This window comes from Abramis brama, assembly GCF_963993115.1.
Source record: "Abramis brama genome assembly, chromosome: 15".
Taxonomy (NCBI): Eukaryota; Metazoa; Chordata; class Actinopteri; order Cypriniformes; family Leuciscidae; genus Abramis; species Abramis brama.
In genome coordinates, this window is record NC_139977.1 from 21,929,040 (window position 1) to 21,942,525 (window position 13,486).

Genomic DNA, 13,486 nt, shown 5'->3' on the forward strand with positions numbered 1-13,486 from the left:
AACACTTTACAATAACATCTCTTTTGTCAACATTAGCAAAAACATTAGCAAACATTAACACTGAGCAATATATTTTTAACAGTGTTTATTAATTTTTGTTAATGCAAATGATTCATATGATTAATAAATGCTATAGAAGTACTGTAATTGTGTCTTAATGTTGGTTAATGTTATTAACTGCTAACATAATAAATCTTATTGTAAAGTGTTACAACAAAACTGTTACTCCTAAGGTCAAAGAGCTAGTTAGAATTCACAGTACGTTTGTTGATGACGCACAAGAAGCACATGAGCATCAAGGTACAATGTTCCAGCCGATATACAATAAAACCAAACAATAACAACAAAAACTCAATGCAGAATCACCATTTGCCATACAATTGAAGCCAGGTCTGTGCTCTTCCTGCAGCTGTCAATCTGTATTTCAAGCTGTATTCACATTTGTAGAATACAAATTAATAATCAATACTTGGAAATAATTTTGGTGCACAAAAAGCTCTTACATAAGCCTGGAACAATCTTTTATGCTTTTTTTTTTTTTTTTTTTTTACTTTGACAACAAAAACTTTGACAACAAAAAAACAACCAATTCATAAGTTTAATTACTAAGCAAAAATACTTTTTGTCTGAGTCAATAACAAATACAATAGACAAAAAAACTCAACTGACAATGAACCGATCATGAAATATGATAGATAAGAGCTCAATGACAATATCATAGGTATTCAACAAGGCAGGTTTTTTTTTTTTTTTTTTTTTTTTTTTCATGCAAACTCTTCACTTTAGAAACTGAGAGTATCAGATACTTGTGAAATATTTTCTGATGTAACTCGGGCTATATGATCTCTGACAAGTGTGGTTTTGTATATTATGAACTCGTTTAGTAATGCAATGGTTCTCAGGAAAGGTAACGGATAAACAAAAAGCAAAGATGGCAATTTCTATAGGTAATGGACACCTAATACACGTCATACAAAACTCTGCTATATTTTCTATGAAAGCAATTACTCCTTATAAACAGGTTTATATGCTTTCCTCAAATTACATTCAAAAAGCTACAAAATTATACTAAACCAGGTAATGAGCAAGGCTTTAGTGAATGGACAAAATAACATCTAAACCATGCTCTACAGGTGAATAGCATGTTTTCAAGTGCTACTGTATATTTCTTATAACTAATAAGAGTTTACTCTTTAGGTGTCAAAAAATCCTTCATACGACCCACATTTAAGTAACTCCTAAATTGGGGAAGTGTGTTTATCCTTAAACTGACAAACTACAATCTCATCTTTTCCAAACCTTATTTGTTGTAAAAACCACAACTACACTGAAGTGCTAGGGCTAACTCACCCCTCACTGTGTCACTGAAGCCTTTAGTTTATAACTACAGTAATTGTTTAAGGTGTGATGACTTCATTACCATTACAGACTACAGTACATATTTAGGATGTGCAGGCAAATTCAACTGTAAAACTAAAATGTTTTAGTGCAGCAGGCTGGTTGAACCAAGCAGAATGCAAAAGAAAGATAGTGCACCTTCAAATGTTATGGTCTCCAATGGGCGTAAAAATGAGCAGAGGCACATGAACACAGCCCATTAGGTGTCCTGAAAATGGCAGGTAAATACTGGTATCAAAGAAAGACTGACTACTGACTGAAGAAAGTGCATTTGGCGGATAGACATTTTGTAAAGCACATACTCTAAAAAAAAGGGGAGAAAAACTACTGAAACGCGTCACAATATCCTACAACACTGAGCCACTTCACTTTCACAGCACGTAGATACTACAGGTAGCTGCAATTTGAGAAAGTCCACATCCTACAACTGAAAAAGAAAGAAAATATGATTGTAAAAGGTGCACTGTGATGAACCCCTCTGCAGGCAAACATACTAGGAACATTGTGCTTTGTTTTTGCATTCTACCTCAATGCAAACTGACAAAAAAAAAAATAATGATTACCTTGCAACAGGATCAAATACTGATCAAATTCTTTGACAATATACAAAAATACAAACTGTTTTCAAAATAGATTTCAGAAAATCATTGACTGTAGATTGTGTTTTTGTCTGGCACTGCATGAGCTAAGACATTGTGCGCACATCAATGGTCTTGCTGTTTTCGTAAATCACTCAAGTTCGCTGTAAGTTTCCAAAATATCTGGGGAAAGCCAATGACGATTTCAATTGCAATGCTTGACAACGTGTCATTCTGATTGATGGATCCTGGACTTTAGTTCTCAGATGAATTTCCTTTGATCAATGTTTTTTGGCAAATCATGAACAACTGCAATACTGGCTCCTTCACTTGGCCTCGGTTGGCATTTTGCACATTACAAGTATCTGTTTCAAAGCCTTTTGCACATCTTCATCCATCTGCCCCTAAAAGGAAAGGTTTCAATGTTTAAAAGTTATATTCTGAACTGTGAGAAAAAATAATAATAATAATTTACTAACAAGATAATACAGTATATGGATGGGAATAAGAGCAATATTATTAAATAAATATATAAAATATTGTTATAACAGTGGTACTATGACATTGCAGTATCTTTAACAGAGGAAACATTTAAATGTCAATATATCATGTGTACACACTGTAATAAAAAACTGATCAGAAATCAATACGGACCTGGACAGCATAAAGAAGGTGCATCCGGTAGACTGAGACAATTTCATGATGGCGTTTCTTGGACTCCTACAGCACAAAAAAAGCAAATACTGTTATTTGTTTGAAGAGCTATTTTGAGCCCTAAATTGAATGTATGATGCATCTGTCATGCTCATAAAAAACAACAAACACCATTTTCTATGCTGCTATATATTAAACACTATCGTTCAAATGTTTGGGGCAAAAGTCAAAGACATTTATAATGTTACAAAATATTCAATTTCACATAAATGCTGTTCTTTTGAACTTTTTATTTATCAAAGAATCCTGAAAAAAAATATTATAGCTCCCACAAAAATATCAAGCAGCAGAACTGTTTTCAACACTAATAATAAGAAGAAATGTTTCTTGAGCACCAAATCAACATGTTAGAATGATTTCTGAAGGCTCATGTGACATGCTAAAAAAAATCATCTTTGCCATCACAGGAATAAATCACATTTTAAAATATATGTTCACAATAGAGAACAGTTGTTTTAAATTGTAATGATATTTTGTAATATTACAAGTTTTACTGTATTTTTGGTCAGATAAATGCAGCCTTGGTGAGAGCATGAGAAACTACCGACCCCAAACTTTTGAACCTTTGAGTTGCTATCTTTTGATTCCTTGCTAATTTATGGCAGAACAAGATTAGTAACATACAGAAAGCTGATATTGCAGTTGTTTGATCTGCTGCTGGAGCGAGTCCACCTGCTGGCTCTGTTGTCTCTTAGGGGTGCTAGTGGTGTACGACAGCTGTGACAGGCTGTTCAGAGCATCCTTCAACTTCATGATTTCCTTTGAGAGATCATCAATCTGTAGATAATAAACAAACATGACACATTAGGTTTTAATATGACACATCTGCATCAATTTAGACAGAACTGAACTATCAGCACCTTTTTATTCTTCTCTCTCTCTGAGATAACATGGTTCTCAACCTGCTTCTTCAGCTGGACAATGATATCCTGAGCCTCCTTGTACCTGGTATTCAATGCACTGCACTCTTGCTCCCTGCAAACCGCCAGCTCCTGCGCCGCTTCTCTCTCATTCCTGCCGTCCCTCACCTCCTGCCAAGCAGCGGTCACCTCCAGGGCCATCTCATCCTGTTTCCTGAGAGCATCCTTCAGTAGGTGGTTCAGGTGACTTATCTCACCCTCCAGAGTCTCCCTCATCTGCTCATATTCCAGCCGGGATAATGAATCATCTGGAGTTACATCCTTCTCAACTGTCAGTCTGTTCTGCAAAGCGTCGACCTGCAAGGTCTTCTGGGCGAGCTGCTCTTTAAGAACTTCAACTTCCAACTCTAGGTTCTTGATGGCGTTCCCCAAGGATGCCACGACCTGTGTGTGGTCTGCAATGGCTACAGACGATTGAGCCTGGTTTTCGGCATCTTGTTTAACCTGGGCTATTTCTTTTAGCGCTGCTTGATGCTTAGCCTCGGTGTCCTTCACAACATTCTGCATGTCGTTCATCTTGAACGTCAGCTCTTGAATTCTCTGCTCATGCTCCTCCTTGGTGACACAGACCACGTCTGCCTTGTCCTTAGGCTCTGATTCTTTGGCCTGCAGCTGGCTGCGGGCAGCGCTAAGCTCGCTTTTGGCCTCACTGTATGACTTTGAGAGCTCCAAAAGCCGCCGCTGCAGCCCATCGATGATCTCGCCGAGCTCTGCCTTCATCTCCTCGAAGTCTTTGGCAGCAGCCTCCACTGGCACAGTGCCACGAAGGGCCTCCTGGAGCATCTTGATCTCCTCTTGAGACTCTTTGTACTTCTCAATCAACAGAGTCTTCTCCTGGTTGATGTTCTCCACCAAAGCGTTGTAGGTGTTCTTTAGTTCTTGACGCTCAACTTCGGATAGGCTGACACTTTTGAGCTGAGCCTGAAGATCCCTTATCAAACAAGCATCTTGCTTTTGCTCCTCCTGTGACCTGGCCAACTTTCCCTTCAGTTCTTTGACCTCCTGCTCCAGGCAGCTTTTCAAATACTGAAACTTCTGCACCACATTGTCCTCTTGTGGACTCGCCGAATCTCCCCTCAGCTGTAACTCTTGCAAAGATTCTTGGTATTTTTGGGTATCTTCGTCCATGCTTTTAGACGCAACTTCAATTTTCTCAAAGTCAGTGTTGAGTCTGGCCTGAAGGGAGTGGTTTTCCATTCTGGACTCTAGAAGTTTAGCCTGCAGATTCTCCAGCGCATCCCGTAGCAGTCCGATTTCTTTATCTGTACTCAACCTCACATCCTCCTCCATCTCATGTTTGATTGAGGTACTGCTAATGTCCAGACCAGACATTTCCGAAAGATCCTCTTCATCACCGGTGTGGATGTGCACGTCACTGGAGAGCTCAAAATCAGCACGGGTGGAGTGGTACGAGGCATTGGATTCGATGCTGTTTGGACGGGAATTTCCATGGCCTTCCTCTCCTTGAGGAGCTGGACGTTTCTGCTCGGTGAGAAAAGATAAATGTTCTTGAAAATCAAGATAATGACTTGCAATGCACATCTTTATTTCCAAATATTCATTACTTAAAAGTGCTTTGTGCAATTTCCAACCACCAAACAGATTTGTAAAAATTTATACAGGCAGTACTGCCCCAAACTCAGGCTTTTTTTTCTGCCCCAAACTCGGAGTTACCTTTATTATTTGGGCAAGCTGCTGGTTTTCCAGGGAGAGAGAGGCTATCTTTGCTTGCAGGGCTGCAATCAACGACAAATTTGCATTCTCAGACTGCTCCATCTGTTTCAAAACAGAAGAACATCAAGAGATTATTTTACAATATCCTTTTTATTGGGCTTTAGACATCAAAATCTCACTTGAGAGCGACAAACTGATTCCTTACGATCTGATACTACACTAAGAGAAGTCATGCAGGCCACCACAAAATTTCCATAACATAAGAGGCTGTTTTGAAGAACATCATTACTGAACACAAAACACAGTGGCCCTCATTTATCAAAAGTGCGTACACCAAATTTCCAGCGTACACCTGGCGTACACCCAAAACCACGGTGACTTTGAGATTTATCAATATGGACGTTGGCGTACGGCACGCTCAAATCCTACGCCAGCTCAGGAGGTGGTGTACGCACGTTTTGAATGCGGGAATGCGCAGAAAAACAATTCCTAACACCACAAAACGCACTGACAAACTAAAAGATATAATATATTATGACCCACTGTAAAAAAAACAACAACATAGTAATTATAAACTTCAGTGTTTATTTTTGTGCAACATGGACTTCAATGTTTAATTTGTGTGAATTTACCAAAGCATTTGAATTGTAGGCATATGTATTCCTTAAGTTGCGAGCCTGTGCGCTTTACCTGACGTTTCAAGCCTTGTTTATACTTTCGCCTGGCTCCGCAGCGCGAGTCTCCGCAGACTGCGCGCGCACCTCCCCAAACGGACGAGGCGTTTATACTCGACGCGCTCGCCGTTGTACTATTCTTTGAAACGATGGTTAGGCCAGGGTTAGGCCCGGCAGGTGTGCACGGACTGGGTTTAGTAATGAAAGGTTTTCAATGACCAAAAAAATAATTAAGACTGACAAAATAATAAAAATGCCACCTTCTTATTTAAAATAATAATAATAATACAAATAATAATAATAACGACATTCTTCTTCTAAATAACAATAAGCGTCATCATTAATAATAAAAATCTAGAAATCAATTTTGTTTCTTTCCACTTCCCTGGTTTCGCTTTCTCTTTCTCAAAGAAGTTTCTCTTCTTTGCCGTCTTCCGTGTGTCCATGGCGTAAAATGAGGGCGTGGGGGGAGCGGAGACTTGAATATATAGGGGCGTGTTATTCTAATGACGATCGATTTCAGCCGCGGCATTTATCAAGGGCAGGTATTGCGTACACCAGAATTTCAAAGGTACGCACAGCTTCATAAATCAGGCGATGAGAAGAGTGTAAGCATAATCTTACGCCAATATATACGCCCGTTTCTACGCAAGATTGATAAATGAGGGCCAGTGTCTCTGGATTTTTAGGTTTTCAATGCTTACTAAAGACCCACGGGTTTGCGTCACTAGTCGAAATTCAAACAGAGTGCACAAACTTAAACAAAACTCATCCGCAAGTTCGAGGCCAAGACTGGTGGTGTGGATGAGAAGTCTGCTTTTGTGTCCCCTAAAGCAAGGTCCTTCACCTGGCCAGGGCCAGTAAAAATGCAGCTGTTAAAATGGGTTCCAGAGAGCAAAAGTGGCTGAAGATCAAAGCAGCTGCCACATGAAGGAATATTAAAGGGTTGTGCGGTACTTGCCTTGGGCTCAGTCTGCTCCACAATCTGCTTCAGATCTTCAATGGTCTCGAGCAGCATGCTCTTTTCCTCATGCAATTTCTCAATCTCATCCTTCAGTACAGTACTTTTCAGCTCCTCCTCCTCAACAAACAGGAAGTGAAGAACTCCCAGTTAATCAGGTCATTAAATAATGAACAAAATATAACCGCAACATGCCTATAGATTAGCTATCTAACACGGTAAAATTTGGTAGGCAGTGACTAAGCTTTGAGACAGCCCAATAAGTAATGTGAATTATTATTTTATTTTTTACCTAGTTACAAAATTAATTTTTAGGATATTTTTATTTATATTTTTTATTGTTATCAATATTATAATAAATAATAAGGCATAAATGATTACAATCAGTATTATAATAAATATTTTCTTGATTTATACATACATACTTTATATATTTTATAAATACTAATACCCCTTAATGCTCTTTCCATATTTTACCTTGTAATTGAATCTTTTGGAAGAATCACTTTTGCTGGACAAAGGAGTATCAGTTGGAGTAAAATAAGGTGGTGAGATGATACCAGCTGACTGAAAAATAAGACAAAGGATAGCGTAAAAGTGAGGCTAAGCTTAGAGACCGTAAGAGCCAATATGGATACAGAAAAATTGTTATCAGATGAATATTCAGGAGTAATTACATAAAGAATTGCGTCTAAAGCTTTTAGAAAGTGCAGAGATCATTATCGATTACAGATTCAGCACTGTGTGCCTTTACCTGGATTGGGCTAATGGGAGGAGGAGGTGCTTTTCTCTTTTTGGGAGTGGAGCTTCTGTCCTCATTTAACTTTTGACCATGCTGAGATTGTGTGCGTGATAAGGAGAGTGGCAAAAAGAGAGAGAAAGAGAAAGACGAAGTAAAGTGTTTAAGTGGTTAGTGAAATAAACACTGCACACTTAGTTTGGGAAAAGAAGACTATCACTACAGGGTGAGGCAAATGCCAGTGCAGGTTTCTAAAAGTGCATTGTGGGAATGTTTGTTAATTGTCAAAATAAAGGAATATTCAATCAAAACTCCTGGCTTGAGGCTGACACTACTGTTCCAAGTGAACTAAGCATTCAGTTAAAATGTGAATTTAAATTGTCTATGGAGAAACTTGCAGGTTCTGTCAATCAAAAAATGAGGAAAACCATCAAAGTCTGAGGGGATGAAAATGAATGAAATGAAAATTAACTTGCTTACCTGAGGGGTTCTCGTCGAATTCTTATCTGCTCATGCAAAGATACAGGAGGGGAAAACATGGAGTGTGGTTATGAGGGGAAAATGAAAATGGCATGTCATTGCCTGGTGCTGACATTTGTTATTCTGTCTTAATCTTTCCTTTTTTCATTATTTCACAAGCAGATCTGAGAAATTTTGCAAAAAGTTGGATGTGTGAAAGCATGGTTTAAAAAAAGAAAAGAAAATGCCACTAGATGGCAATGTTGAGCCAATAAGCTGTGTGTAAATTGAGGACAGAAAACAAAACAGAATTTAACATTTAAGGTGATGATACACGCACAAATATTATCAACTGGTTTCTTTTATTAAATGCCATTGGGGGGGAAAACTGACATTTCGGCACTCAAGCTTTCCTCAGTGTATATTTTACATTCAACAACAGCTGCCTTGTGCTTACAGCCAAATCACAGCTGCACTGATGTGATATTCAGTACAGCAGCACTCTAGCTTGTGCGAAATTGCTTAAGCAAACAACGGTTCTTGCAACAGTATGTGAAGAAATCCATTAATGTTCTTCAGTTTTGAGTGGAAGGTCTTTTGGTTATTATAGAACAGGAACATTTTACATTATACTGCCCATGATACACATAACTACATGCTAGTAATCGTAATAGCAATAACTATGCGGAATTATACGCAGCTCCAGAAAACTAATAGATGTCAAATACATGTATTTCATTAGTATTATTCAGCACTAATTAAAGTCGTCATGAAATGGAAGTTGCGTTAGTCTTTTATTCCCTATTTCGATGTATATTCGAGTGAAACGGCTGTTTAAACAAGAAAAAAATGTAGGGTTGATCGCACCAGTAAACATGTCACCAGCAGAGAAGAGGTGTTGTTGCAAGAGGGAGAAGGTATTTTGATTAAAGATTATGAGGGCACATGATTTAAAACAAAATGATGTGCACGGATCAATTATTTATAGTAAATACTGCAATATTCCCCAAAAAATTGTCCATTTTTTTTCATGGTGACTTTAAGCATCATGCAGAGGAATGTACCTGTAAAGTATGACCATTGGTATTTTAATCATAATCTAAAATGACAACTTCAAAGCTAAATTGTTTAAATTGACATCACACTGATATTCACTTTTAAATTACCTGATTCCGACTGCTGTCTGTGGAGGGCATTGTTGAGAACGGTTCGGACCTCGCTGCTGCCAGACAGTTTGGCGTAATGTAGCACGTTGTGGCCGAGCGAGTCCACCATGTGCAGGTCAGCTCCCCTCTGCACCAAAAACTCGACAGCGGCCGGACAGCTGCTCTCACTGGCCAACATCACTGCGGTTCTGATTGGATAATATATGTTTTTTTTTATTAATACTTTTATTTAGCTAAACTGTGCATTAAAGTACACATTAAATTGATCAAAAGCATCAGTAAAGACATTTAGAGCAAAGACAAAAGATTTCTATTTCACGTAAAAATGAAATAAATAGTTATTTTGGACATTCCATTCATCAAAGAATCCTGAAAAAAAATGTAAGAAATGTTTCTTGAGCGCCAAAGCAGTTTATTAGAATGATTTCTGACAGATTCTGAAAGACTGGAGTGATGGCTGCTGAAAATTCAGCTTTGCCATCACAGGAATATTTTTCATCAAACAAATTCAGTCTTGGTGACCATAAAACACTTTTCAAAAACAAAACAAAAATCATATTGATCCCAAACTTGTGAACGGTAGTGTGTTATGTTATGCACAGTTTAGTTGCACTGTTAGCATTCCAATTTAGTGTACTCAGCTCACTTTTGAGCTCACAACCACAAACTGAAAAACCTTTCTTTTAGCAGTCTCTCTATATTATGACTGATAACCAGAAACATACCTGCCATTTTTGTCTCTAGCATTGATGTCAGCACCCCAGTCCAATAAGCTCCGGCATACCTCTGCGTGTGCATGTCTAGCTGACAAAAGCAGGGGCGTCAAGCCGTCCTAAATGGAAAAAGAGCTTTAAATCAACATAATTTTCCTTCAAATACCATCCTCTGCATGTTAAGAGGCTATGTTATTGGAATAGACAGTACATTAGACAGAACTGGCACAAAACAGCGAGACAGTGAAGACACTGAATTATCATCAAAATGTAATAGAGCTTCAGACATCTAATATCAACAGAAGTGAAACCTGATGCATTAAAATCTACATGATATTAAAGTACATAGGTGAACATTTCCCCCTTCTTTTCCTAATCTCCTTGGGCAAACAATCTTCTCACAGAGCTCAACGCCTCCTGCAAGCGACCCCAGAGGTCACAGGGGGTTCGGCCAATTATTCCAGAGCGAGAGAACCTGACACCTCATCAAAAGCACATTTAGGATGACGAGGCTGAATTTGAGCTGCAACCTGAAAATTACACCACAACTCTGTACAGCACTTCAATGCATTTAGGCTTTCTCAGTTAAAACTACTACTACAAAAACAAAACAAAAAAGAGCTTGTGCATGGAAAACATTGTGAACTACACAGTTGTGTTTTTAATTCTGCTGACGTTATGATATATTTGAATTATTTATAGAGAAAACCATGAAAGTTTTTTTCTTCTTCTTCTTCAGGAAGCAAGAAGTGCAGATCTAGACTTTCTGTGGAAGCTCACAACATGGTGCGGTTTTTCCCTGGGAAGTGTGAGGAATCTGAGACTGTGTTGATGCTAATTTATGGTACAGACACAACCTTTATGCATAAGATCTTAAAGCCTGTGCATGTCTGTGGTATAAAAAAGGTTTAAATTCCTCTTTAGATGTTTTTCAATTTGCATCTTAACTTGCAAAAGCTTAGTCATAGCAGTCCAGGAGGTGATTTGAGCTCATATGGCATCAATCAGAGAATATGAAATGATTAAATACAATCCTACTGTATGCTCGGGCTGGTTTCTTCCCTGGCATGCATTGAAGAGCCAAGACAAGATTAAATTTAACAAGCTAACATTTAAGACATCTGGAAGGTCAGGGAATGTTATAACTATAGTTTATACTAACAGGAACATCTTTATGCTCGATATATGAGTGATGAAATAATTGCATATTTTGTTTAGCTATTACACATCCCATCAAGACGATTTTTTAAAAAACATTCTGGGAGTGACCTTTAAGTTAAATTACATTTTCTAGACAAAATTATGGCGAAAACATAATTGTTCAAAACATAATTTCACATGGCCTTTAAGTTCAGAAAAATAATTTCTCTTCACATAGCAAACCACAACAATCCCAATTAATTAGTTTATAACTGCATTCAGCACTGATAAACACAGCACAAGGCTGCTGTGGAGAAAGTCTGTTTACAACATATACCTCATGGGCATTCACAACTGAGCCAATTTTGCAATGGCTGGGTCACTGTAATAGAAACATTAGAATGATTATAGCAGAATTGATTGGTTTGTTTACATAACAAGGAATATACATTCATCAGTCTTAACATAAAACAGGTTTTGAGAAAACATTGTATCTAACAAACCATTTTATAAGGTGTTGCTCAAAGAAAGCCTGTAAATGTCCTCAACATTGATTTCTTCAAGCTAGGAGATCTTAAGCTGTTGCATTCACAAAAGGAAATACGCAAAAACTACATCTTTAGAGGTACAACAGTTTGTCACTTTAAATGGACATTTAAAGAAAAAAATGAAAATGTAAGACTTTCTTTCCTCTGTGAAACACAAAACAAGCAAGGCAATTTTTCACACAATGTGTTTTGAGGTGATTTTGTGCGTCATTAAAACCACATGAAAAAGAGCCCTCAAAATGAAGTCATATGAGTTCGCATGACATGAGCAAGAGTAAATGATAACAAAACTGTCATTTTTGCTTGAACTATCCTGTTAAAAGTCAAACATATTTTTGCAGTGTAAATTAAAAATCAGTGCACAAACTGCATTCCATATGCTCCTGAGGATATCAGCATCCCATATGCTGCAAGGGAAAATAAGAGGGAAATAACCAGGTGTGAGTTTTCTAAATTAGACAGAGTGGCTTTTGCTAAGCTGTTGGTGGATGAAGGATTTCCATCAATGTATCAGCTCAAAGGCAAACTCCAAGATGAGTTTAAATGAAAAAAAGAAAAAAGGCACACATCACTCATTACTAACAACCTAGTTTTCAAAAAATTAGGCCCAGTGTTTTGAGTGCGCATCAAAGCTCAATAATTTGCGCTTGAGCCCAGAATGCTATTGCGACATTAGTTGGCCTACGCTTAATAATTTAGCAGAGAGAGCAGGTATTTCCGCATGTTCAAAGCAATGGGCTGAGTGGGCATGAATGTGCCTGAATGTGCCAAGCTTGCCTCAGAGGATGACGACGGTGGATAATCAGTGACCGTAAGCAGAAGCAGCCTCTGATTCACATCTACTTTTGACTCTCTCTCTCATTCTCCTTTCTGACTGCTGAAGCTCTTTAGTCATGGTTGTTTAAATGAGAGAGCCACAGCTTGAGGGTTCGTTGCCTCCCACACCGGCCATCTGTCTCTCAGTAACATATAGCTTGAAAAGAGAAAAACGGTTCATTTCATTGGAGCTGCATGCTAACATTATGACAATTGAGAGTGTGAATTAGAGAATAGGTGATAATGTCGCATGGTAGACAAAGGCTGTTTATCCAGCAGACATGCAGGCACAGTGGTTAAGTCAAAGTTTATGAAAAAGACATGCTTTCGATATACGTAAAAGAGGTTTGGGATCTTTTTATGCAAAATGCAAAAATATTAAATCTGTTCTGCTACATGCAAAAACGGATAAAAACACTTTACTTTAAAACAAGTTTATAATTCATTATAAATCATTAGCCACAGCAGGCCTGTTGTGCATCTCCAAGAACCACAGTAAGTACCGCGAGAGCGATTAGAGAGCAGGCGGCTCCGAACTTTGATGTCATACACCAATCGGTCCACGCAGCGCCACTTCAAGTCAGCGTTTCTAATGTATTGAGCGAATCAATCGGGTGAACCAATGATTCAATGGCCTATTCATAAAGAGAACCATTTGTGACCCTGGATCACAAAACCAGTCACAAGTAGCACGGGTATATTTGTGGCAATAGCAACAATAGATTGTATGGGTCAAAATTAACGATTTTTCTTTTCTGCCAAAAATCATTAGGATATTAAGTAAAGATCATGCTCCATGAAGATATTTTGTAAATTTCCTACCGTAAATAAATAAAACATTTATTTTTGTGAGTGAATGCAGCACAATCGCGAACATAAATGGACAACTTTAAAGGTGATTTTCTCAATGTTTTCATTTTTTTGCACCCTCAGATTCCAGATTTTCAAATAGTTGTATCTCTTCAGTTTTGTTCTATAAATCTCAA

The 13,486-nt window shown here is 38.0% G+C and overlaps 1 protein-coding gene across 4 annotated transcripts in view; it reads right to left on the reverse strand.

Moving 5' to 3' along the window:
• Nucleotides 1–580: 580 nt before the first annotated feature.
• rai14 (retinoic acid induced 14) overlaps nt 581–13,486 on the reverse strand; it is a 51,072-nt gene continuing 38,166 nt past the window's right edge. For 2 of the 4 annotated variants that reach the window (XM_084138156.1, XM_084138157.1), the window contains exons 8-18: nt 10,009–10,115; nt 9,284–9,471; nt 8,139–8,164; nt 7,674–7,754; nt 7,397–7,486; nt 6,920–7,039; nt 5,285–5,386; nt 3,551–5,092; nt 3,315–3,467; nt 2,631–2,696; nt 581–2,380 (exon numbers count right to left, since the gene is read on the reverse strand). In XM_084138156.1, coding sequence (XP_083994282.1) covers nt 2,303–2,380; nt 2,631–2,696; nt 3,315–3,467; nt 3,551–5,092; nt 5,285–5,386; nt 6,920–7,039; nt 7,397–7,486; nt 7,674–7,754; nt 8,139–8,164; nt 9,284–9,471; nt 10,009–10,115 — 2,553 coding nt within the window. In that variant the 3' untranslated portion in view covers nt 581–2,302. Of the gene's footprint in view, nt 2,381–2,630; nt 2,697–3,314; nt 3,468–3,550; nt 5,093–5,284; nt 5,387–6,919; nt 7,040–7,396; nt 7,487–7,673; nt 7,755–8,138; nt 8,165–9,283; nt 9,472–10,008; nt 10,116–12,461; nt 12,634–13,486 lie in introns of those variants that run through there. The other 2 variants (XM_084138159.1, XM_084138158.1) reach the window with 2 other exon arrangements.